This window comes from Zeus faber (assembly GCF_960531495.2).
Source record: "Zeus faber genome assembly, chromosome: 1".
Lineage (NCBI taxonomy): Eukaryota > Metazoa > Chordata > Actinopteri > Zeiformes > Zeidae > Zeus > Zeus faber.
Window position 1 is genome coordinate 42,703,250 of NC_137193.1, and position 27,408 is coordinate 42,730,657.

General features: G+C 42.1%; 1 protein-coding gene across 2 annotated transcripts in view; it reads right to left on the reverse strand.

Annotated features, from left to right (window-relative positions):
• Positions 1-464: 464 nt before the first annotated feature.
• Positions 465-27,408, reverse strand: part of gatad2ab (GATA zinc finger domain containing 2Ab) — a 39,721-nt gene continuing 12,777 nt past the window's right edge. Inside the window, exons 2-11 of one of the 2 annotated variants that reach the window (XM_080012686.1) lie at positions 13,483-13,788; positions 7,643-7,766; positions 7,096-7,227; positions 6,461-6,532; positions 6,112-6,228; positions 5,731-5,907; positions 5,295-5,544; positions 4,550-5,010; positions 4,085-4,322; positions 465-3,329 (exon numbers count right to left, since the gene is read on the reverse strand). In XM_080012686.1, coding sequence (XP_079868812.1) covers positions 3,196-3,329; positions 4,085-4,322; positions 4,550-5,010; positions 5,295-5,544; positions 5,731-5,907; positions 6,112-6,228; positions 6,461-6,532; positions 7,096-7,227; positions 7,643-7,766; positions 13,483-13,775 — 1,998 coding nt within the window. In that variant the 5' untranslated portion in view covers positions 13,776-13,788 and the 3' untranslated portion in view covers positions 465-3,195. Of the gene's footprint in view, positions 3,330-4,084; positions 4,323-4,549; positions 5,011-5,294; positions 5,545-5,730; positions 5,929-6,111; positions 6,229-6,460; positions 6,533-7,095; positions 7,228-7,642; positions 7,767-13,482; positions 13,789-27,408 lie in introns of both variants that reach the window. The other variant, XM_080012685.1, reaches the window with a different exon arrangement.

Below are 27,408 nucleotides of genomic sequence, written 5' to 3' on the forward strand. Positions count from 1 at the left end.
TTTTGCCCCACTGTATGTAATGTTTTGGCTGATTAGTGGCGGGGCAGTAGTTATTGTGTTCTGGTCACTGCACTGTATAGGATTTTATAGATTTTTTCGGACCAAATAAATTTTACTCAAGTGTATGTGTGTAAATGCACACATATACATAATAGATCAAGTAAAGTATAAATGCACAAACACTGATAGTGGTCATAGTAGTCACATATTGGTCTGATATCAGGCTAAATATACATTTGTATCAGAAAATATCCTCCAAGGCCACATCCAATATGTTAGGGAAAGGAAAGAGGGCAGATGGCTGCTTTCAAATAGGGGCCCAGTTAATAGGTGTAGAATATCAAAGTATAGCGAAAATACAAATCAAAGCATTTTTCCGAAGAAAACCACAAAAATCGAATTCTGAACTTTATTGCAACATGTTCATGTTACTTTAAATAATTTTTAAATGACCTTGGGTAAAATATATCAAGACGTTATGTAAAACGTTTGCATCAATGTAAGTGACAAATCATAGACAACTCACTTAAATCCACAATGAGACACTGCTTGAATAAGTATCAATTTAGGTATAAATACCCAAACATGAGAAACTAAAATTAAAATAATCAAAATCCCTATGGAGAAACAAGGTATTGATGATAATTAAAGGCTGCGGTTGTGAAATAGTGGCGTACATCCCCAAAATTGAGGGCCTATTAAATAACTACATGGCCCAGACATGACGTAGGGGTTAAAATTAGTTTTTATTATTATTTGACAGAGAAGGAAAAAATAAAAAAATCCAAACGAATCTTTCACATATCTGTATTTTTCACTGGGGTTGTACGGCGCGGTGCCAGAGGAACCGAATTGATGGCGTCCAACGGTCTGAGCAACAGACAGGACAGACATTGGGAACCACGGCACAAGCTCCACCCAGGTTGCCTCTATCTCACAAAACTGCTCGGCACCACGGAAATAATTGAAGATGGTGGAACAGAGGCTAAAGTACACGCTAATACACACTACAACTATCTGCCTTCAGCACAGAACCTGATGGAACCCGGTGAGCCTTCAAAGACAAAAACAAAAAACAAAACAACAAATAAATAAACAAAATAAATGAACCATCAATGTTTCACTGACCACAAATGAACTAGGACAATACAGAGGTGCACATTACATTACAGAAATAAGGCCTAAACTTTTTGGTTATTATTATTTTTTTTTTTTAACAGAAATACTGCCTGAATGTATAGAGATTAAGGAATCCGTTAAATCTATTGTTGTGATTAGAAAATAAATTGATGGAGGGAAGGTGCCTCACTCATACACCTCCAGGCTTTGTAAGAGTGCTTGTTGGCATCTTGTTCATCTGTGTGATGAGTTTTAGACGAGAACACCCACTGCTGTCATAATGTCGGGCGTAAGTGTGGGAAAGAAAAAATGTGAAAGAAATTTATGGAACCGATAAACACGGAAGTTCAATAGATTGCATTTTTATAATTTCCAATTTTATTTATATTTCTATTATTAGGCCACCAAAAATAGCACATCGGCAATCACTGCAAAGTAAAACTGGTGAGATTACAGCAAACTGACATCCTCTTTGACATCAGATTTCAGAAAACAGCGACGGGGTCCTAAACAAGATGGCATCACCGCTTCTTATATGAAGGACAAAGCGTTTTACCTCCAGCTTATCCTGTGCTGCCATCCTCAAAGAAACGCACCACAGCTCACATGAAAGGTGTAAATAGCTCAATTCAAGGGTCAGACATGAATCATACGCACATCAACGTAGAAGGGAAAAAAAAAGGAAATCATTTAATGTGTTGCTATAGGTTTGTTTGTATGTTTTTGCATAACTACATTCTGAAATGTGTCCAGCTTTTAGACCAATTAAAGGGTGTAGACAAGCACCACTGGACAGAGGAAAAAATAAACAATCTAAAATGGAGATCCATTCAAACTTACGGCATAAGTGTAAATCTTAGCTAACGTGACCCTATAAATAAACCTGCAGTCTGTCTATAGAAGAAAAAGAACGTGCCACAACCTATGACTAAAAGCAAAAAAAAGTCATAAAATATGACATTCCATACATCCCCTCATCTTATAGCATAATGTTGGATCCAAAGAGGGTTCAAATAAACAAGAAACCTTCTAGTAGAAGGGATTCCATTTGGGCTCCACTAGTTCTTTGGAAGGTTTTTACAATATTTAAGAAGAATAATCTTCCAAACATATGGTCTGTTCTCATTTTTCTTTACATTAGACAGTGAAATCTCCATCTGTTTTATTCATTTTCATCTTAGAAAAAAGTATTTAAAAGTAGGCTAAAACACAGAACCCAGCAGATGTAAAACCACCTCAACAGTAACATTAGCCTCTAAACTCAAGGCCTCGACAAGAGGCCATTCCAAAGTATCTGGGAGCACAATATCTCAAACACAGTATATGACTTATAGAAGACAAAATTCTAACATTCAGCCATACAAAATTACCCGACACGCCACTTCTCCACTATACACACTATGGGTCAGAGAGAAGAGGCAGTCTATGTGTGGATAGAGACAATTGTCTTTTTTTTTTTTTTTTTTTTTCTCGCCTCCTTTCTTCTTCTTTTTGAATTTTAATATTCATTTTTGCAAAGCTGTAGCAGTTTTTAGTATTTTGTGGATGGTCCTCAAATCTCAACCACAATCCCTGCCATGAGGTCTTCAGGTAAGTTCAGTTCCGGCCAGAGCACGGCCCTGGCTCTGTCTCAAAACTGGAGGGGGAGGCGGGGTGGAGGGGGTAAGGCGCAAAAGAGCCATTTACTGAGCCCGGCCGCTCCGACAAAACACCCCCTCGGTGCAAATGTGAAGTTCAAACTGACGGGAGCGGGAATGTCAACAAGATATACAACTGAGATTGTATATGTTGATGTCCGTCATTTGGGGAAATCCACAATCCAAAGGATATTCCCTTGTCGCCCAGGACCCCGTGCTGCCCCAGCTATCCTCCAAACTGGGACAATGGGCAGAGGGGAGGAAGGACAGATGGCGGCAGAAGGAGCAACGGAACAGGACTTTTTTTTTTCTCTTTTTAAACATTGGTCAAAATGTCATTCCATCCCAGCAACGTCTGTAGTTAGGTTGATAATTAGGATGACTATTGTTGATATAATTAATATGGGAAAGGGGGGAGTTGTTACGGTAAGGAGCTGTATTATTTCCATGTGTTGGCTGTCTGGGAGATGGAGCGGGAGGGAATCATGTCTAGCAGGTACTCTCGCTGGCGCTCCACAGCGGAGGTGGTCTTATGGGCGGTCAGACTGGGGTTGACGTAGGCCATAGTGACACCTATCAGGAAAACACATCAGCGGGTCAGTACATGTGTCATCTAATGCACAGCTCTGGAAATAAAACTTTACTTTGATCAAATAAACACTATTTTATCCCATCACAAGCTATAGGAAGAATAAAGAAAAGGGTGGCGGATAGAAAGGGGTGTAGAGTGGAGGGCTGTGCAATATTGACAAAATCAAATATCCGTATTCTTTTGATGAATACCTCAACATTTATAATTTGATGATATTTTGGTGTTTTCATAAGCAATTTACACACAAGGACTATTTGAGAAACAATCATTCATAATGTGGTTATGACCAAGCAGGTAGAGGCGTTGATTAGAACAGATAGAGCAGTCTATTAAGTTTGGATAATTGCATTACTTCAATGCAGCTTTAAAGACAACATTTAACTACATCACAATATTACAATAATTAAAATCATGATACTGTATAATGATTTATTGCCCAGCCCTAGCAGTGTCTGGTATACTAAATCTAAACATATTCAACATATGACATAAAGCAGATGGTATGCCTTTTATTCAGGACATTAACAAAGGGAAAGATAGAATAAGAACTAGAGCTAATGGAAAAAATGCAGAGGTTGAGGAAATGAGACTGAGGAAGGAGAAGCGAAAGACATTCTGAGAGGAAAATCCACCTTAAGAAACAAATGGAAAAAGTGATAGACTGCGCTAAGGGGAACGGAAGGGACAGAATCAGCGGTCAATGTTCTCAGACTGGCCTCGACTCCCATTTATCTACCTGTGTTGCCACCACTCTGTTTCCTCCAGGCGGCCATGTTGCCCTGGTTACTGCTGCTGCCGGTGGTGCTGACCTTTGCCCCCTGCTGCAGCGGGCGTGCTGCGGCGTGCTTACCTGGCCTGCTGACCAGTGTGGCCGCCGTCACGGCATTTTGCAGCTGGGAGGAGGAGGAGAAGGAATGGGCCATGCCACGAGAGCTCACTGCCGACTGGACGCTGCGGGACAGCTGACCAGGAGTCTGGCGAGATGGGGGAAGCAGCACATTTTAACAAAATATCGGACCAAACTTTGTGTGAATAAAGAACAGAATCCCATTAGATGAGTGATGTCAAAAGATAACATGATACAATTGCAAATCATTGCCACTTCCAGTGAAAATCAGGGGTCTGATAACAGCCAAGTGTTTACACGGCAACATTGTAATTGTTTGGTTTGGAGACATGGAGTAGTGCGTTCGGCACTTACCTTGATGGTGGAGTGGTGGCGAACCATAGGCGTGCCCCTATGCTGCAGCTGCTGCTGGTGCTGGTGCTGCTGGTGGTGCTGCTGCTGCTGCTGCATGGCCGCACGGACCTGCTTGTACTGCTGGGCCACCAGCACCTGTTGCTCACTCTTAGACAGTGAGGAAGAGGAGGTGGTTTTGGAGACAGAGGAGGGCGAAGAGGATGAAGACGAGGCGGCCTGCTGGAGGATACGCTGCTCAATCTCCTGTTCCTGCTGGAGTGCTTTGACGAAGGCCGCCTTCAGCCGATTGGTGTGTTCGGCTTTCAAAGCCTTCTTCTGATTGGATGACATGCACTGGTCACAGAGAATGGTCCCGGCCTTCTCCTGTCGCCAGCGGGAGGTGAAGTCTGTCTTGCACTGGCCGCAGGTGTGCGGCTCCTTAGGGATGGAGTTTGCCATCGCTGCAGCCGGGCCGAGATTACCTGTTTGATGAGACAAGGATAATATCAATATCAATTGCCATGCTACACCAGGGTTTCTCAAACTTTTTTATGGCAAGGCCTCCAAAAAATTATTGAGAATTATTGGAGAATTGCTTAGAGTAAGACTTAATTAAACAGAAATTATGATTGAAAATCATTTGCTTATTATTAAATGCATTCTGCTGATCTGCTTTTTGATTATTAGAACCTTAATGCCTTCTATAAATGCAAAACACCTGAACAGTCCACAAATCCCAACAAAACGCACATATAGATCCACCCACCCCTGCCGTGCATCTCAAGCAGTTTCTGCACCACCTCCTCCAGCCCCAACAAATATATGAACTCATTATTGGCAGCAGAGGGCAGGAAGTTAAACTCCGGGGCTGGCGGTTTGGGTGGAGGGATCTCCAGGAGGGTCTTCTCCAGCTGCTTGCGCAGGGCCAGCTTGGCGGCCGCCTGCCGACTTGCTGGAGACTCATTGGCGCTTGAGTTGACTGATCCAGACGAACCCTTCAGATGAGTTGGAGAGGCCTGGACAAAAACACAGCCCAGTTAATATTATTTTGCAATAACAATAATAGTAGAGTGTATGGTGAGTACCAGCTCCAAGGACAATATAAGGTGTCTCCTATATGAACTATATACTGCAGGCCAGAAAGATCTATTGTGATACAGAATAACACTAAAAATGCCCTTCATACATAGGAGTTCTCTCACCTGAGGAATGTTGACCATGATATTGTTGTTGGCCACATTGGCCACCCTGATGAGCCCCTGCTGGATGATCCTCTGGCCCTGAACCTGGACGTTGGGCACTGAGGCCCTAGGAGCCAGAAGCAAGGGTGGGGGGCCGGAGCCGCTGTGCTGCTGCTGCTGGCGCAGGCTGGCAATCTGCTGTGGAGTAACAGCAATAGGCTGGTGTCACACACACACACACACACACACACACACACACACACACACACACACACACACACACACACACACACACACACACACACACACACACACACACACACACACACACACACACCAGATGAGATATATTTTTTTCATATTCATTGAGATATATATTCCTCCAGAAGCGTAGACACCAACCTGTGCCCCTCTAACCAGTGGCGGCATGACAATCTGGGAGTTCTGCTTGGATGGGACGTGCTGTCCACCCCTCACCAACGGAGGAGGGATCACTGTACCTGAGATGCGGCCTGATACCTGCACACACAGCAACATCAACGTCAAATATTTAGTAGTGGAATGTCATCACGCTGCAAAAAAGAAAAGCAGTGCAGCAGACTTTGAGAGGAGATGATCACGATGATCTACTCCATTTTGGAAGTACTTGCTGTGAATCAACCTTAGTGTGACAATCTGAGCGGAGCAGTACAGCACAGCACAGGGGGGTTAACAGAGTTGATAGGCAGCTTAAATGAAAGGCAGTTATTACCTGGAGGGGGCCTTTGCCCGACGTTATGCTTCCTCTCACCAGCGGCGGGGGAGTGGCCACAGAGCCCGTCAACTGGTGGGAGAGTGGGTATGCGTTAGTATTTTGTTTCAGAATGTATTTGTTTATCAAGGGTAAACATGCTTCAATTTAAATAGGGATCCACAACTGTGCTCCTGAACTCATTCCTAAGTAAACCGGGATCATTTTTTTATTTTTATTTATTCTATTTCATTTTTTTTTTTTTATGTGGTGACATTTGATACATTTGATTCTGCAAAGAACTGAATAAAATTCAGGCTTCAAAAATCTGTCTTCTCGCCATTTTTATAACTGAAATACTTTGTATTGGTATGTAAGAATTGGCAAGCACCCAAAGGTGAGTGTACTTTGCCTGAATAAAGGTAATGAAATAAAGGCATCTGTGCTTCCTCTAACTTCACTAATTAGCCGTCCGTGCATGAATAGATGGTTAGTAAGGGCATGTGTTGAAAATGAAAAAAAATAAGGACGCAATCACGGCAACAGAAAACCTAGATGCACACGGCCACGCGCCTGGAAAATGAATTTGAAATGGTGTCAACCCAGAACCTGTTAAACCCAGAACTTGTTGAACACACAGGTGTGTATGTGTGTACCTTCTGTACAGTGGTCTCCTTCTGGATCTGACTCTGTCGTAGCTTCTTCAACAGCACCAGCTTGGCCTCCTGGAGTCTCAGCTCCTCCTTCAGCTGTTTGATGATGCGCTCCCTCTCCTCGGGGGTGCTCTTCTAAACACACCACGACACACACAGGGAATGCTGAGAGGACGACTCCATCAATGTTCAATTACTTTCAATAAGGAGTGTTTAGTGGACATTGATCCACAGCGACTAATCGGACCTTGTTGGAATCAAGACCTTGATAGGAGGGCGAATACGAAAACAAACAAATAAATAAAATAGATAAAACTTCTAGCCCTGTCAGGACCGAACTGGTTCAAGCCCATTACTAAACCTCAGGCAACATGCATGCCTTAGTTAGTGCATATCTTGAATTAACTGAACCGGTCAAAAGTCTGCATGGCATTAGGATTGACTGGATTTCTTTGGACCATGTTCAGACAGCCAATCTTTCAACATGTAAAAAAAAAACCTAGAAGAAAGGAAAATAAATATGAAATGTGTTCAAATCTAATGGTATTACCATGAGTTTATCTGTGTCAGTTTTCATGAAGCAGTGGCCATTCATAAGCGGACTTGATGGCTCATTGTCCGAGAGCACTATCACATCGTCTGGCGATGGGGGCTGGCGCTCTCGCTTTATGTCACTGAAAGGGGAAAGAGAATGATCGAAATAAAATAACGTCTATATACATTTCTCTTAAACAAATTACACTTCATCCTAGGTTGAATTTAGTGCGACACCAACACAAAAACTTGCAGTTTTAACTTTGATCCAGTAGATGGCGTTAAATAATTATGATTATATCTTCTGTAGCACCTGAACCCTCATGACCAGCACAAGGAGGTTAGATCCAATAAATAAATAGCGCTGTAATGGCGGAAGGAGGAGTGAGTGTAAAGACAAGCTGGCTTTACTTCCTTATCTCTAGTTAAGGGCAACACACACACACACACACACACACACACACACACACACACACACACACACACACACACACACACACACACACACACACACACACACACACACACACACACACACACACACACACACACGACTGGCTCTCCCTCCCTTAAACTAGAGGGAAGAGTGGGAGGGAGAATTAAAAAATGCAAACAAAGGCCAAATTGAAAACAGTTTTTTTGTATATGCTCTCATATAGAAAAAGAGACAGCTTTAAGTCCAAGATAACATATGGACTTGATGCTGAAATCAATTAAATCAAGGTGAATGAATAAATCCTATTATATCATAGCCGGCACCAGTCAAGTCCTAAGGGTTGGGACAACAGAAAGGAGGAGCGTCGACAAGAATGAAACAGGGAATGGTGAGGGGGCTGGGGGGGGTGAGAGAGGAGTCAAGATGGAGCAGTGGGTCGCTGCATGTGATGGTATGAGAGAAGTAGACATTTGACGATACACCAGGGAAATACGTTTTACAAGTCCGGGGAAATACTTCTTATGATTCCGGGTGGAATCAATGAGCTCATCACTCATCCAGTGCAAAAAAGTTGTTTATGCATACATTTATGTAAGGTAGGGATGGTGAATTGTCCTGGCCGTGTTTAGACGGCTTATGGACTAATCTAGTCTACCCTCCAGTGAGGGCCTCACCCCTTCTCCGATAAGGCCTGAGGCCTAGTCGGATCAGCGCAGCCTGGGCCTCGGCTCGGCCCTCCCTCCCAGCTGCTGACACCAGAGTCACCGAGCGGAGCGGAGCCGATGTCCGCTGGAGACACTGGAGAGGGTGAAGGTGTGGGGGAGGGGTGAACATGGCCAGGAGCCAATCTATTGTGTACACTCTGCCTCACTCACTCATGCACTCGTTACTTTGCTCAACCCTCCCCCAACCTTATTCACCCGCTCATCCAATTCTTCACACTCATTATCCCTTTTACACACACACACACACACACACACACACACACACACACACACACACACACACACACACACACACACACACACACACACACACACACACACACACACACACACACACACACACCAGGGTTCAACAGTGCGAAGGTTTCACTCGCATATGCAACTAAAATTAGATGTGTGTGAACTGGAAAATGTTTTTAGGAGCATGTGTGCGAATAAAAAGTATTACAAAATTCAGCCCAAGCAGCCCATATTTACTTCTTTAAACAAAAAAAGGTGATAACAACTGTAGAGCTGTACCGATCTGATATATATCAGCTGATGAATATCCCCCTGAAACGCCACGGTGAAACATTCTTGTTGCGCTTGTATTCACTGCACTGTAATGACAGCCATTCACGACATGTCTTAAAGTAGCAGCAATCATGGATACCTGACTGGCCACTGCTGTATTTCGTCACTATGCGTCTGCATGTCTGCCATATTGGAGCGGTCAAGGTCCGCTCATAAGCCAATACAATGTCTATTGAGAGATGCAGACTTCTCTCCAAAATTGACTGTAACTCGCTAGGGCATTGTGACATGACGATATAATATGGACTGAAATCGCAGGATTACAACATTTGCCCGTCTGCTTCCGTGCCCTGACAACATAAGATGAGGGTGAATTAAAGTTTACATCTTCAATTTTGCAATTAACTCAGATTGATATATATGTTGCTTATTTTGCCTATCCTGTGAATTTGAGGGCAGCGACAAGCGTCTTCCTGGGCTGTGCCAAATCACAAAGAGATTTTACCATGTGTATTTCTTTATATAATATAAACTATTTGAAGATACAGAAAACATGCTATATTGCGATATATATCGTTAGGGAGATGAAAAGACCTATATGGGGGTAGCAGATTTTGGCCATGTCACACATCCCTTTAACTTGCTTAATTCTGAACCGATTTTCATGAAATCTGAATTGTTATAAATGTGAGAAATTCAACATGATAGTGGTTACTTATTGGAAATAAATTCAATTCCCGGGAGCGGTCAAATCAGCTCTAGACCAAAACATTAACCTTCAGAATAGCCACAACCTCCTCTGGGACATGTAGGCTCGGATCTGTGAAAAGCCAACATCAAGTGTGATTTATTTAGAATTTCAGCTTTTGTGAGTTTTTCCATAAATGTAGATCTATTATGTTGTTATAAAGCAACCTGTTTGCTTGTTTTTGTATTAATGACCAAATCAATTCATGAATGAAAATAAACAAGACTATTTTTGTTATATCCTTTGTGTCTAAATGGACTGAGCAGACTTTTTTGGCGTTTAGAACCAAGAAGAACTACTTTATTATAGAGGTGTTCATACCGTTTACACTATTATACGGTATACAGTTTAAAGCAGTTTGATGTAGAAATATAACATAATTATAAAAAAGTTTGAAGCAGAAATAACTAAAAACCTAGTTAACTTCTTGTATTCAAATAAACTAAATCCTATTGCTTGTAAATGTCTCCTCGTATCACCTTATTAAGGAAAAACCCATTATTTAACAAATTTTCATTGCACCCCTAAAGTTCTTTATGTGCTCCTAAATTTTTCAACTTTGGAGCACATGTGTTTCTTGAGAAATAAGTAAGCGTCAAGCGCCAAGCACTGTCTACTAATAGACCAGGAATTAAGTGCTAAATGGAAGAAAATTACCACTTAACTATGATATTTACATTCTTCAGAAATGTAACTCTGTATTCAATAATTCCACCATACGTGTGTGTATTTCACTGGGATCACTGCCATGTCAGTGTCACACACTGTTGGACAATGCTACAAGTTGCTGCTACTTCCTGGATGGCATTTCCATTTAGACAAATCATTCAAATGTGGCAATAAAACCTCTTTCTTTTCTTTATCCTAAATAAGGGAAGTGTTTCTACAGAACCATAAGCTGGTACATCCAGCCCATTGCACTGCAAACTGCCTCAACACACAGTAGCACAAAGACATCGGTAGTTATGTAATGATTTAAATTCATAATTTCCCCAAAGAACACATCTGTCTTGGTGGACCCCAGCATACTTCCTTACAATAGTAACCGATAATGCTGGTTTGGCTGTCAAACCGAGAAAGGCTTTTTATCAAGATGTGGGGTTTGCTGCTTTACTACCGAGAACAGCTTACACAAGCATCACAACACACACACCAGCCTGGTTATGTAAGGTCCAGTGTGCTCTGCATGTTTAAGCCTCCGTGTTCATGACTTAACAGCTACTGCACTAAGTAATGATGAATCAGTTCCTATAAAAGGTTTACCAAGGTTTATCCATTCCCAAGACAAATTCTCAACATTCTGCGGCTAAGCCATTAGATGGGACTACTAATGTATTGTTGAATGCCATCTTAAATAAACTCAAAAGTTGTTGACAATACTTGTATGCTTCAGGAAAAACTATGAATTATTACAGTGGCAGTCCGACTGCCACTTCTTATCCAAGAGAGGGTTGAGTTCACCACAGTTCAGTTAAATGCAATGTGATGTCTGTAGCCAGGTATGTTTTCAAAACAAATTAACATTTTGACAGAGTTGATCTACAAGGGCCAAGAGAAAAGGGTAAATAAAAACACACTCTGAGTGAGTAACTACAGCCAATGCTGAGGGTTAACCAGGGGCCAAACTGGAGTGAACTCATGATATATCAAGACAGATGAAAGAGAATACTCATTTCAGTTACATCGCTCATTCCTCCTTGCTGCCATCGCTTCAGTCTGTGTGTGTGTGTGTGTGTGTGTGTGTGTGTGTGTGTGTGTGTATTAATCACCTTACCAAACTCATCACATGACATCAGACATTTCTCGTGCGATCATGTGACACACCCACCATCAATGCCGGCCCCTCCTTCTTCCAACTGCTCCTTCCAATGCGGAAACCATGGCAACAGCCAGTTGGAACCAGTTTGTGACACATAGCCTTCATTTTGTGTGAAGTGTGAAGCAGAGTTCAGGTGCTGCCAAGGGATAAAATGGAGCCTGGGCCTCCGAGGCTCAAACTTTTCAAAATGAGGGTAACATTGGGTAACAAGCAAACATTGACTTCCTGTATGACAGTCAGACCACTAACTAAACCACTAACCAAGGTGAACATTTCCAAAGGCGTTATTCGATTTGCACACCATACACAGTGCGTACATATTTAAGGACTTAGAAGCTGTGGTTCAGAGGTCAGTTTGGCAGCTTGTTCTGACTACCATCTAGAACCCTGCGTCTCCGCTACCACCACTCCGACCTCCTACTTGCCTCAAAAACGTCATTGTTCTAGTATACTTTTGTTGGCACTTATTATCTTTACAGCAACAAAATGTTTCAAGTGTTCAAAAGCTGGACCAAGTTGATGGTTTGAAAGATATGAAAAGAGCTGAAAAAGAGGCAAATTTCCCACCTACCATAAGTAGGTTGTAAACAGTAAATAAACAAGTACTTTTAAGATGTGGTTCAGTGGTAAGTTTGTTCTGACTACCAGCCATAGCCCTGTGACCCCTGTCCCAGCCTGTGATTACCCTATAAATCAACGTTTTGAAGGTAACTTCCACCAAGAACACTACACCAGAGCAAATATGGATAATGCATTGTCATCTCAAGCACTTTCCGCATGGTATCTGTATTACAGGACAAGTTCAATAATGCGATTTTTACTAGGCATGTCAGCAATTTTGGGCACATTCTGGTCGGTATAAAACCTTGGATTTACTGGAGTAGGTACATCTTTTCAAGACACGGAATTTGTGTGGAGATGTCACTATAACGTAGACACGTCACACATCTTCTTTCGTTCAAAACAATAGCATGTGAAATTCACAACACAAGTGAAAAACAGGCAAAAAGCCCAGACATTGGATGAAGGGGGGAAACAACGTCTCTTATATCTGAGTGAGGCAAGACAAAAGTTGAATGCTTGAATAGCAGAGAGGACAAAGCTTCAATATCAAGTGATCGAGTAAAAAGGTCCAAGTTGATTAATTTTCTACTGTAGGAAAAATATATATTTGTATTGCATTAAAGAAAATGACAAATGGTTTAATTAAGTCTACGTTAACAACTAAAGCAATTATGGGAGATTTAATATTTCTGTATTTGCTGTCCGTCTTTTCCAATTTAAATCACCAGTTATTCCTGAAGATCATAACAGAAAAAATGCCCTGTTTTTTAACCTTGTACCCATTTTAAGTTTAGCTCTCCTACAGAACTCTCTGTAAATGTTTTGAAGAATACATTTACATTCTTGATGGGTCGCAACTGTTTATCATAGCAATCCTAATGGCTAGATAATGTGTTATATAGATCTGGGAATGTAGTCATGAACTCACACAGTCAAGGCCAACTTTCCTCTGAGCTCATCTCTGTCCTTGATTTTGTTTGGACTTTATGGGGTAAAACAATTCATTTTACAGATAGAAAAGAACCATGTGATTTTTTTTCTCTAATCTTACCTTTTTGATGTACTCATGTCAACAGGCTCATCTCCAGTCTGCACCTCCACCTTGATGGTGGCCTTAACCTCCCCAGTCTTTATGATGCTGGCTGCCACTTTTGCAGCTTGCTCACTCTTGACCTTCACCCCGTCGGCTCCAGGACCCAACACCAAGGGTCCCGCCGCAGGGTCACCCCTCTCCAGCTTCACACGCTTATTGTCCATGTCCACCAAGGGCCCAGCAGGGGCCGTGCCGTCCCTTTCCAGAGCCCTCTTTTGGCTGCGCGTCTGGCGCACTGCCTCCTCCGACATGGCTGCTCTCGCCCTGTGAAAAGATGGCAAGAGAGAAGGGTAAGGATACACCAAGAGCGGCCGCAGTGAAAACACCAAGAACTAAAACAAAGCCTTATGTCCCACGGATAGCGTCTGCTGAATATTCAAAAGGCAGCAGTTGTAATACAGTGTGAAGAAATGCTTTGCGTGATTTGGACAATTACAGGTACTCCTCACTTAACGACTGAGTTCCATTCCGTGGACAAGGTCGTTAAGCGAATTGGTCGATAAGCGAGGACCCGTGTCATTTCACAGTAAGGGGGGTGTGGCAATTGCGAATGCACGAACGGTGATGCGCGATGAGATGCTTGACGGTGGGACGCCGTGGTATTGTACACAGCACACAATACCGATTGGTCGGAGAGCTGGTCGTGAGTGTGAACGGTCGTCAAACAGTTAGGTCGTTAAGTGAGTACCTGTATTATAACTGATTAACAAACAAAACAAATAACACACAAAAAACAAACAAATACCATTGGTAACAACAGGTAACAATTACAATAAACAAGGTAATAAATAAGGTCAAATTTTGAGCGTCAAATAGTTCATTTCCGGCATTATGGTGAATTTTTATGCACCAATTTGTGCCTTTTATGCATCAATCTATTGTAGAAATGTCATTATTTATGTGAAGGAAAACAGTTTTTTTGGCAAGGAAAAATGCATGTGAGAGAACTGTAGAGGGATAGAGCTCTCCATTTAACAAAGCTAAATGAGAATTATGACTGAACCATTCAAATGCTCAGCCAATGAAGCAAGAAAAGTATTGGGAATATAACACCATTTAAAACAATAGGATTTTTTCCATTAAATGCATTCCTTTCATTATAATTGTGTTATATGTTATAGAGGATGTTGACTGAATACAGTCACATTATAAATAATATTATGGTGTGGTTTGAGCAGCCACACCTGCCCTGGGTCACTCACACACACACTCACTCACTCACTCACTCACTCACTCACTCACTCACTCACTCACTCACACACACACACACACACACACACACACACACACACACACACACACACACACACACACACACACACACACACACACACACACACACACACACACCTTGTCATGACATATTGTCAATCTGCTCAGGGCTTGTTCGATCTAGCCCACCAACGACAATAAACTGGGGTGTCTACAACCCCAACGTCTGTGTTTCTGTGCTGGAGGGCCCTGAAAATGCCACTCAGAAGGTGTGTGACAGGCGGATCTGGATCTATTTTTTTTGTAGTGAAATACAAATAAACAAAACATTTCATACAAATTGATGGATAAAATAAATGCTTGGGAGAAAAAGAGAAACGTGCGTCTCTTCTCCTCCCCCCTCCATGCCCACTCTGTGTGTTCTTCTCTAAGACTTTTCCCCCCCCTATTCTACTCATCAAATCACGGCATCATGTTCCATTTAACATTGTTATCTTTGATATCACAATCAAATCCATAACATTAACTACTGTTATGGAGCGCGTACCGATGCGTACGCTGTTCTCTGTTCTGACATCTCAAGTCGACAAATCAAGTGGACATATTGTAAAATATATCCTATTTTATTGAATTGGCGCACACCTTTTCTTTAAACTATTAGAGCGCACAAGCTGCCAGCTCAGGCTCCTGTGGCTCTGCATCGACAGCTCGAATTTTGGCCTGATGACTCTACTAACACACAAACTGATATTAAGACAACCCAGTCAGTTTATTGTGAGCTGTCGGATTTAGAAAACTTATTCTAAATTGAGCCATTCAGCTTTGCAGCCCTCCAAAACGTCACCAAGGGAGTCATTCTAATTAGAACCGCCCTCCATCTGAGTAACTCCAACGTAAAAATTCAGCAACTGGATTTCTCACCTCAAATTTGTTCAGAAACAGATTTTGGTGGAGTGAAAAAGTGAAATCAGTGACACTTGCAGAGTAAATACAACGGAACCCGGAAGCCATGCTCAAACGCCATTGACTCACAGAACCCAGAACTTGTGCTCAAACCCCATTAGCTCACAGAACTTGGGGCCTCGGGAGGGTGGCAACTCCCGCTGAAACATAACTTTCAGACAGGGTGGATTGGACGCAGAATGGCTTGAATGCATAATCTGAGTGGCATTTTCATTAAGAAAATTCTAAAAACAAGTCATGAGGACCTGAGAGACCATATATTAACTTGGTGAAAAGGAGCATAACTGGTCCACTTTAATTTGTTTGTGACATCACAAATTGCGAAAAACCATGTAGCAAAACTATGTGGTTATGTCAGCCAAAAGTGGACCTGGAACTACTAGTTGACAAATATGAAGGACAGCAGCTGCACCACTGGACAGCTGCATGATGCAGACCCTCAAATAATAAGAGCACTCTATATCTAAGTGGTGAAAGAAGATGGTCAAAATGTACAAAACGTTCTTGCCACAAAAAAGAAAAGGTTTATAAAGCTTGGTTTATAAAGAAGAAAAGATAAAAAAAAAATAAAACACCTGCATTTAACACTCGCTCAAATACACAGGGGAATTGCCTACGCAAACATACATGCTATGCCAGACTACACATAATGGTTTAATCTAGAAAGAAAATGCTTAATTGTAAATTGGTTTGAATACGTAAAAAAACAAAAACCAGTTAGGGGGCAAAAATAACTTCAATCAGAGCTGAAAACTGTCCTTAGGTGGGCGAGGTTATGGTTAGTTAGTTAGTTAGTTTATGGTTAGTCTGGTGAGGGTGACATCAGATGGCTTTCCCAATTAAATTGTCAGTTTCCAATTTCCTGATGCTATAAGCAAAGGGGACAAACTAAAGTTATTACCAAGAGACTCATAATAGACAAAATAATAATAATAAACTTGCCTTTATATTGATTGTCACTTTGCATATTTAAATTAGATTAAAGCTAGTTTTCCGATGCAAATTAACCAGCCTTGTCCTAAAATTATTTTAATCAAGCATCACCCTTCCCGCAAAAACAGATGCACTTCACAATCAGTCTATTCCCAATGCATGTTAAAGTACAATCAGGTCATTAGGCTTCGTGCTCAATTTGGATTTATTGCTCAGATGCATTTTTTTTTTGCTGGCTGTTCTTATTATTTTTTTAAACGTGGCCAATATCAGATTCCAGTGACCGGGTCACAGTCCTGAACTGACCTGCACACCCAGTAGAAAAGAAGACGTCACATGCAGCACGCTGTCAAATGGAAAATAAACATGGCATGCAAATGAACGGCGGTTGTCAAGCAACATATGACCGTGTCCCTCGGCTCAAGCTCGTGGATGAAATCTGTAAATCCAGACAGGGGCACGGTGCATTTTTTGTTTTGTTCAATAAGGACATTTTGTAAAATAAAATAAACGAATGTGTCCAATCCCTCCCTCAGAGGACAGCGCGCACACACACACCGACACACATTCATAAAACGTGGCGAGCTATTTAACAGTGGTGGGGGGCTGCAGTGCAGGTCGCTCTGCTCGCCAGTCCTGAAGTCGGGGGCGGAATTCAGAGTTTGTTCTGGAAACACAGGGGTACTTTTTTTTTGTTGTGTCCCCGGTCTGAACATAAAAAGGTTTGGAATTCCTGCTCTTGTGTTACGTAAAATTTGCATGAATTCCGACCTCACTGTTCAGACCGGGGTCGCATTGCAAAAAATCAGACCTGTATCCGATTTAGGACCACATGTGAAAGTGGCCCAATTGTGCTGTTCACACTGTCATGAAAAAAAAGCAGAGTCACATTTACCAAAAAAAATTAAAAATAAAAATTTGGATTTGGGCCACTTTGGCCTGCAGTGTGAAGGAGGAACCTATGCGGGTACATATGTGACCCACTCTATACTTAAGGGTCACATTTCGAAATTTGACATTTTTGTTTCTTCACATAATATGACCATGTAGAATCAGAGCTTCAAAACAAGGCATCACTTGTGGGAATCAAGCATATATTTTGGAAGCTATGACTATGGTTAATAAAAGGCTAATTCAAGGTTTTGAAAAGGTCTTTCTGAGAAATCAGTCCTTAAAAGTTTTAGAAAGGATTTCCAGACTTTTCCAGCTCAAAACACCTATTTACAAAACACAATTACTGCTTGAAATTGTTACATTTGGATATTGCTGTACTCCTTTAATGAGAAAATGTTGAATGTGTTTTACTGAAATGTTAAAAAAATATTGTAAAATGCATAATTGAAGTTAATCGTTTCATTTCAAAGTAAAAATTGTTTTTCATTCTAAGTTCATGCTCACTATACAAGCATGACCCCTCTAATATTCAGTAACTTATAACCATTCCCATTTCCTACATTTGTTTTACAATGATAAGTTTCAAATCACACACATGGAAACCTATCACCGGACAACAATTCCCAGTATGCAAATGATGGGGTCACAACACAGAGATGATGTGTTTTCATGGAGAAGCTTAATTTCTTGCTTCTGGTGTTTATTTGTTGTCGTTTCTTTTAAACATTGTTTAATAAAGTGATGTCAGCTCGTCTTCTTCGGGTGCTCTGAGGCATTGCAGTGCAACATTTTGTGACCCGGTGTAGTCCGGGTTAATTAAAACCTTATTTTATCACACGGTTTCTCACTTGACATCACACAGAATACCAAAGGATTATCTTGATCTGCATGTTTGCATCAAAAGGAACCGTAATATCGCCATTTGCGCTGTTCAACAATTTGGTGAGTGACTTTTTTTTCCTCTGTGAAATGCTGGTGGATTAGGTACCCCCTGCCTTTTAATATTTATCTTATATTTAGAAATCACACTCAGTTTTGAAAATAAGTTGAGATAGAAAACATCTTGAGGAACATAAATCTGCTATAATCTTATTTTGGACTGAGAAAAGAATTTCCGAGGTTCTTCACGTCTAGTCAACAGTACAGCACAGCAAAATGCTCCGGGATAGGATGTGCTGGGTCACGTGCATACAAACACACACCATATAGTAAGAATGGGTCAAATCAAATTTCATTTTCAATGACTTTGCTTCCAATGATTATGAAAACAAGATGATCGAGATAAAACAATTGTTGCACATTCTGGGCTTGGGCAATCGTGCAAAATTCCAATCACTGGGGGGCAGCGTGCATGTGGTTGGGTTTGCATATGCACGGCGGGGTTTGCATGCGCATAATAACGGGATGCACAGGCTTTTTTTGGAACAGGACGGAATAAGCACTTGGACAGTCCCTTAACTCAGTTGTGTTTAAAAATGTTGTTTCAAATATGTAGGAAAGAAAAGAAAAGAAATCATCTAAAATAAAAGGACAGGCACAGGACAGCACCGCTGTCTGGAGGAGGAAAAAATAAAATAAAGAAAAAAAAGAATTATATATGTATGAGATTATATTATCATCACAACATTTGCATATTGAGTAGCAGGTACATGCGCGGGGGGGTCCGAGCACCTGCCCCCCGGACCCCACGGTGCCCTTCTTGTCATGCGTGCTTTTTATCTTATATTAATGGGTATCAAGGTAGTGGATTGTCTGGGCAAGATATATTCATGAGGAATTCCTCATGAACCTCGAACCTTGGCGCACCTGCGATGTGTGCACAGCCGAGTGCAGATCACGGCCGCCCCGATAGGGCGTCTCCTCCCAGTGACATGTACTCCGCTGTGCTGCTCTGTTTGCCCAGAGCAAGCTTTTTTTTTTTTGAGCATCTGACCCTCGCAAAGTCTCTGTACGGGACCATATAGGGAAAGTGAGACCTGATCATCAGTGGTTATTGGACAGATCTGAGCAGATACCACCCCCCCCCCCCAGTTTCAGAACACGGTAAACTGCATTTACACTGTTTCAACTCTCAGATTTTTACTGGCGGATTAAAAAAACAAAAAAACAAAAAAACCCTCTGCCAATGTCAATTTATGACGCAGTTGATCGCCGATAGATGATTTAATCAGCCCAAGCCTACCGCATTCCGTTTCGCAAAGATGCTCTCGTTATGTCTTATAAATCCAGCGCACCCCTATACCGTTTATATTGCTGTGCCTTTCAAGTTAACTCTTGTACGATGTATGTGTACTCAGTTTGCCCTTCCCAAGGCTAAGTAGAGTAAAAAGGACGTAAACTAGTCACTTTCTCTGTCGTAAAGAGGAGGAAGGAAACCTCAACAGATAGTCTGTCTCAACGAAACTTCCCCATCAATGACCTACGCGAGGCGTTGCGAGATCTCCTGACCTTCATTCTGTTGTGTTGTTACACTGAAACTGCTCCTCTTGTACAAGATTAAATACGTTATTAACTAAAGTATTTGTCTCCAATTTCCTCTGTAACGGGTTAGTCCGTCCACTAAAAGTTTGTAGCTGTTTAACTTTGATAGTTTCTAGCGCTACGTCTCAAATCAGTAGCAGATCTGCTTTACTGCAATATTGTATGTTACAGTGCTTTATGATATATGCACGTGGAAGCGTGTGTAAACAAGCAAAGCCACAACATAGGGTGAGGTTGACGACCAAGCAGAACCCAAGAAGCTTTTTGTTTGCCGATCGTGCTTCAGTTCAATGTTTCAGTGAATTCAAGTTTACATCTTCAATTTTTCAAATAGGTCGGAGTTCATATATACACCACTCAGCTATAACATTAAATTCACCTTCCTAATATTGTATAGCCCCGCCTCGAGTCATTAAAACAGCTCTGACCATCGAGGCATGGACTCCAAGAGACCTCTGAAGGTGTCCTGTGGTATCTGGCACCAAGACATTATCAGCAGATCCTTTAAGTCCTGTAAGTTGCGAGGTGCAGCCCCCATGGATTGGGCTTGTTGTTCCAGCACATCCCACAGATGCTCGATCAGATTGAGATCTGGGGAATTTGGAGGCCAAGTCAACACCTTGAACTCGTTGTGGTGTTCCTCAAACCATTCCTGAACATTTTTTGCAGTATGGCAAGGCACATTATGCTGCTGAAAGAGGCCACTGCCATCAGGGAATACCGTTGCCCTGAAGGGGTGTACTTGGTCTGCAACAATCTTTAGGGAGGTGGTACATGTCAAAGTAAGATCCACATGAATGCCAGGACCCAAGGTTTCCCAGCAGGACATTGCCCAGAGCATCAGACTGCCTGCACAGGCTTGCCTTCTTCTCATAGTGCATCCTGGTGCCATCTCTTCCCCAGGTAAATGACGCACACGCCATCCACATGATGTAAAAGAAAACAAGTTCTGTGTGATCGGACCAGACTTCCCTCCCCACGCGCATAAATGAGCCCATGGCCTGTTGCCGGTTCACCCAGTCATCTAGCCATGACAATGTGGCCATTGTTAAAGTCACCCAGAACCTTACGCTTGCCCATTTTTCCCGCTTCCAACAAATTAACTTCAACGACTGACTGTTCACTTGCTGCCTAACATATCCCACCTCTTGTTGGTATAAAGCCTGCCATTTGGCGACTATTTAAGTTGCCATTCTCCTCCCCTTCTGCTATCTTCTCAAAGTCGCTGTCGCTACGTTGAAACAACTCCAGCGCTGGCACAGTGCTAAAACCAAGTGTGGAGATAGGTCTGGATATGCGAGACTAGGTCACCAATGATCAAGTTATGTTTGTCTTTTTTACCAGTAAAGGTCACATAGCCTACATTCTTCTTTTACTGTTTTATGTGGTGTTTAGGGATTTGGCCATTTTAATGCCAGGGCTGGCCTCCCCACGTGCAAAGGTTCCACCAAAACAAGTTCCCACCCGACACTATTTTTGCAAGAGCACAGTCACTAACACTGCATCCTGGGCTTAGCGCCTCCCAAGACGATTGTGATTGGTTTAAAAAAAGACAAACAAGAGAGCATTTTTTACCCCCTTTACCAGAATGACAGTGGGTTGATCTCTCAATCATTTATTTTTTATACATTTTCAGAATTTTTTTTTCAGTTTAATTATATTTAAATTTCAAGAAAATCAACTGTTAAAACCAACCCACTTTTTTTTTTTTTTTTTTTTTTTTTTTTTTAATAGCTCAATAAATGTATGATGTTTCCAATGAGTAATCTTGTTAAATAATTGTGATCTCATTATTGACCAAAATAACGGTGATTATGATTTTTGCCCTACCTACATGTCTGATTCAAAGAGCTGACTCAGGGTCTTTCTACTCGGCTATGACATCATCATAGCTGATGATCACATGACCCTTCCCAAGATTTCATGGGTTCCACAAAGCACTTCCCTGAAAACCGGTTTGAACTGGTCTGCAGTTAAGAGAAGGCAGGAGCCGGTTAACCCCTGGAGACAGACTGGCAGGAAAAGAGGGGGAGGCCAACCCTGCCTCAAACTCCCCATAAGGGAGCGAGGGGAAAAGGGCACCCCCCCATAAGGGAGCAAGGGAAAAGGGTGTGGGTTTGCGCACACGCACGCACTTGAAAATAAAACAGGAAAATAGAGGTGCATTCTCTATTTTTTTGCTTTAGCGCACACATGCTCTTCACTGACAGGACATTTCTATAAGACCACCGACCGAGTCAAAAAGCAAATGATCCAAAACCCACCCACTGTGACATTTAGGATTCTAAATTTATTTTATTTTTATACCCTTATCAGTCCCACAATGGGGAAATTCGCAATTTCTCTGCATTTACCCATCCTAGTATCTGATGTATCTAGGAGCAGTGGGCTGCCATGTAGAGGCACCCGGGGAGCAGTTAGGGGGTTAAAGTGTCTTGCTCAAGGACACATCAGCACGCTACGAGGAGGCGCCTGTGATCGAACTTGCAACCTTCTGCTTATTAGAAGCAGAAGGTTCCTACCTCCTGAGCTACTGCACCCTTAATCAGAGATAATTCAAAATCTTACTGGAGATATCCATTTGATCACCTTTCCTAACATCCATTTCGCTTTAAAATATGCCGGACAATTCTTGTAGTAGTGTGTAAACCTAAAACTCATATGCAGCAGTGATCAAAATGAAGCGCAGGTGAAACTATCAGCATTTTCTGAGCTGAAACAAAGTCTAGGACCTGCAGTGAGGCATCAATAACACTTCTATATTTATATTTCTGAATATACATATTTGTGCAGTCAGATACAGCTAAGTTAATATTTTGCCAAAGTTTGCAAGACACATCACTGAGCCTTAAAGACATGGAGTACAGCAATGGCTGTATGGCTGATCCAAAATGAAAGTCAACAGTCAAAACATCCAGACCAGGGCACCAGACTGCTACCATTTAGCGCCATTTTTGGAGACCGCGCTACTTAATTTTATAACTAGGTGCACCAAATATGCAGACCATTTTTAACACACACACACACACACACACACACACACACACACACACACACACACACACACACACACACACACACACACACACACACACACACACACACACACACACACACACACACACACACACTGTGCGCAAAATTTCAAATCTCTGCTCCTCCGGGGAGCAGAGACCCAGACCAGGGGGTGGGACGGCTCCTTTCTCCGGGATAATTACATGACTTGTTCCTTTTATTTTGCTCCTCTGCTTTATATCATGAGATTTTAGAAAGTGGCCAAGAAAATGAAAAGAAAAAAGCCTTCTTAAGCGATTGTTTTAACCGAACCTCCACGCTAGCACCCGTTGAGACCCGGTGCTTCGTCCCGGGCCGCATTGCTCTGTACTTGCCGTGTGCTGCCAACAGAGCCCGGAACACGTGTAGAGTCCAGACGGACTGAGCCGCAGAACACTGAATCTGTTTGCTTTTAACCTTTATTTTTTTTTTAATGAGGGCAAAGCTCATTCACCTGCAAAATTCACAAATTCACGTGCAAAAATAGGATGTATGTGGATGTATTAGAGGTGGAGAGCTGAGGCTTGGCTTAACAGCATATTGTCATTTCTGTCAATTCTCAATTTATTACCAAATCATTTATCAGTAATACAGTTAAGACAGAAAAAATATGGATGTGTTGCGTTGCATGTCAATTTCAGTGGTGCTCCTAAATTTTGTGATGGCGCTTCTAAAATTTTCAGTGGGTAACACTGGTGGTACTAGAGGGAAAAAGTAAGTCTGGAGCTCTGCAGACGCCTGCGTGCATGTGTATTCACTGGCGCTGGCTCTACAAAGCCCAATGAGTTGTGGGGCCTCAGAGACAGTCAGCCCTTGTACATAACAAGGACAGACGTGCCCCATCGTACCATCCCTACTCACAAAGGCCATCTATCTGCAAAGGATGACAGCTTGCTTGCGTGTAGGTTTGCGTTCCCCTACACTGACTACACTTCTACGCCTTAGTTTTGCTGATGAGACTGGGGGGGGGTTAGGGTTAGGGGGGGTCTGCAATGGTTTACAATGACTGCAAGCCAGCGGTGCTCAAAGGTGTTGCGGTAGACTTGATCTGCATGTCACTAGGGCTTATACTTTCTCTGCAGAGTGATGATGGACAAGTCATCTAAATTAGATCTTTCTGTGGGCATAGGAGATACATGTGTGTGTGTGTGTGTGTGTTTGTTTGTTTTGCAGATCCCTTGGCTCACGGCTAGTGTTGTCCCAGAAGAGATGTGTAGCATCACGAAGATGCAATGTTCATTGTGCTTGTGCCCCGCTGCTAAGCAACCGTGGGGAAGAGACCAAATAGAGTTGCTGTGTGTGCATGTGTGTTTGTTCTGTGCACGCTCGGGACTGCGAGGGACGTCTGTGACCGGCCTCAATAGTTACATCACACACCATCTCACTCAGCATTCTGTGAAGCATCAGCCCTGATTGGAACTAATTTTCTAATCAGTGCAGAGGTCTCCATGTAAGCAAAGCCGTGTTACATGATATTGGGTCAATCACAACCACCAAGCTAAATGTAAGGGATTCACACAAATTGTTTTTGCCAGGCTAACCTGCAATACGCCACATGTTGACAATACACATCTATTGTTTCCAAATTCCAAACCTGCAATCCTTAAAAACAACGATGAGCTGTGGTGGGTACCGTTGTTTTGAAGCGAGATGAAGCTGCAATTCTCATATCCCTGACACTCACAAACTCTGTGTTATGAGGTGTAATACAACCATTGGCGGTGACTGTGTGTGTGTGCGCTCGCAAGAAAATTCTCTCCGGCGCGATGAGGGACAGGAGTATGAAGTTTTGTTAACGACCAAAACATTTTAGATTCATTACTAATTATGTGGCAATATATACAGTTGTGGTCAAAAGTTTACAGACACTTGTAAGGACATGTATGCCATGTCAGTCTTGAATTTCCAAACATTCCTACAACTCTTATGTTGTGTGATGGAATGATTGGAGCACATACCTCTTTGTCACAATAAAACATTCATGGATGTTGATTCTTTTATGAATTTATTATGAGTCTTCTGAAAATGTGACCAAATCTGCTGGATCAAAAATATACATACAGTAACTTGAATTATCAATTTTGGTGATGTAGAAAGTTGTGTCAAATTTGCTTTGTGGTATGGCCTCTTAACTCTATGATTCCATTTAAATAGGGTTTGTTTGATACGCTCATTAGACTCAGCAATAAACACTGCAATGGGAAAGTCTAAGGAGCTTAGCACGGATCTGAAAATGCTCATCATTGATTTGAAAAAGTCACGAAAATCACCAGAGACCAAGACCAGCTGTCCAAGCAATTGTTTATTGTTATTGTATTGTTTATTGTACAAAGTGCATGACATAGTTGTGGCACTGCCACGATCAAGAGGAAAAGGCAAGCTATCACCTGCTCAGAGAAAATTGGTCAGGATGGTCAAGAGTCAACCAGGAACCACCAAAAAGCAGGTCTGCGATGAAATAGAAGCTGATGGAACACAGGTGTCAGCATGTTTTATACCCCCATGGGCTGAGAGACTACAGTGCAAGAAGGAAGCCCTTGCTCCCAAAAGCGTCACCTTACGGCTTGACTGAAGTTTGCTGCTTTCTTTGGTCAGATGAAACAAAAATTTTGCTATTTCGCCAAAATGACCAGAAATGTTTGGAGGAGACAAGGTGAGGCCTTGAACCCCCCAAAACACCATACCTATCATCAAGCATGGTGATGGGGGTAGTATTCTGCTCTGGGCCTTTTTTGCTGCCAATAGAACTGGTGCTTTAAAGTAAATGGAATAACAAAGGAGGACTACCTCCAAGTTCTCCAGGAAAACCTAAAATCATCAGCCAGATGATTGGGTCTTGAATGCAGTTGAGTGTTCCAGCAAGACAATGACCCTAAACACATATCAAAAGTGGTAAAGGAATGGCCAAATCAGGCTAGTATTAAGGTTTTAGAATGGCCTTCCCAAGATCCTAACTTAAACCCCATTAAGAACATGTGGACTGTGCTGAAGAAACAAGTCGGCATCAGAAAGCCAACAAATTTAGTTGAACTGGACCGATTCTGTCAAGACGTGGTCAAAGATTACCAGAAACTTGTGGATGGCTACCAAAAGTGGAACTAAATATTAGCATTGCTGTATGTATATTTTTGACCCAGATTGTCACATTTTCAGAAGATTCATAATAATAATAATAATAATAATAATAATAATAATAAAAGTTACTACATCACCAAAATTGATCATTCAAGTTGCTGTATGTATATTTTTGACACAGCAGATTTGGTCACATTTTCAGAAGACCAATAGTCAATTCATGAATTATTATTTTTTTCCACACAAAGAAGTATGTGCTTCAATCATTCCATCACAGAAAATTAAAAGTTATAGAAATTATTGGATACTCAAGACTGAGTATAAATTCTCAGTAGCTGGTAACTTTAAAATTAAGTAGCCATATACTATTTGTATGTATATATATATATATATATATATATATATACACACACCATTCAGCCACAACATTAAAACCACTGACAGGTGAAGTAAATAACATTGCACATCTTGTTACAATGGCACTTGTCAAGGGGTGAGCTATATTAGGCAGCAAGTGAACAATCAGTTCTTGAAGTTAATGTGTTGGAAGCAGGAAAAAAGGGCAAATGTAAGGATCTGAGCGACTTTAACGAGGGAAAAATTGTGAAGGCGACAGGGTCATAGGCGGCCATAGGCTCCTTGATGCACGTGGGGAGCGAGGTCTAACCCGTCTGCTCCGATCCCACAGAAGAGCTACTGTAGCACAAGTTAATGCTGCTATGCTAGAAGTGTCAGAACACACGATTCATCGCAGCTTGCTGTGTATGGGGCTGCGTAACCACAGACCGGTCAGTGTGCCCATGCTGACCCCTGTCCACCGCTGAAAGTGCCTACAATGGGCAAGTGAGCATCAGAACTGGAAGATGGAGCAATGGAAGAAGGTGGCCTGATGCTGGAAGCTGGTCTAATGAACTACATTTTCTTCTACATCATGTGGATGGCTGGGGTTAGGGTCCGATCGAGCATCTGTTACCCCTTTTCAACCGAGGTTCGGGCTGGTTCGGAGCCGGTGCCTAATTTGGAACCATTTCTTTACGTTTCAACAGCAAAAGAACCAGCACTGGAACCTGAAAACTGGTTCCAGAGCGCCACCACTTCACCACTTCACAGAGTGCCCCTGGAAAAGAACCAAGAACCACTTACCTCAGGGGCTGGGGGCAGGGACAAACAAGCCTGACCAAAACATTGTGACTGCCATTTATTTTACCGCTTCAGCAGTGTGGGATTCATAGATGTAAGATTAATTCCGTGGAAGCTCTGAAGTGGACAAAT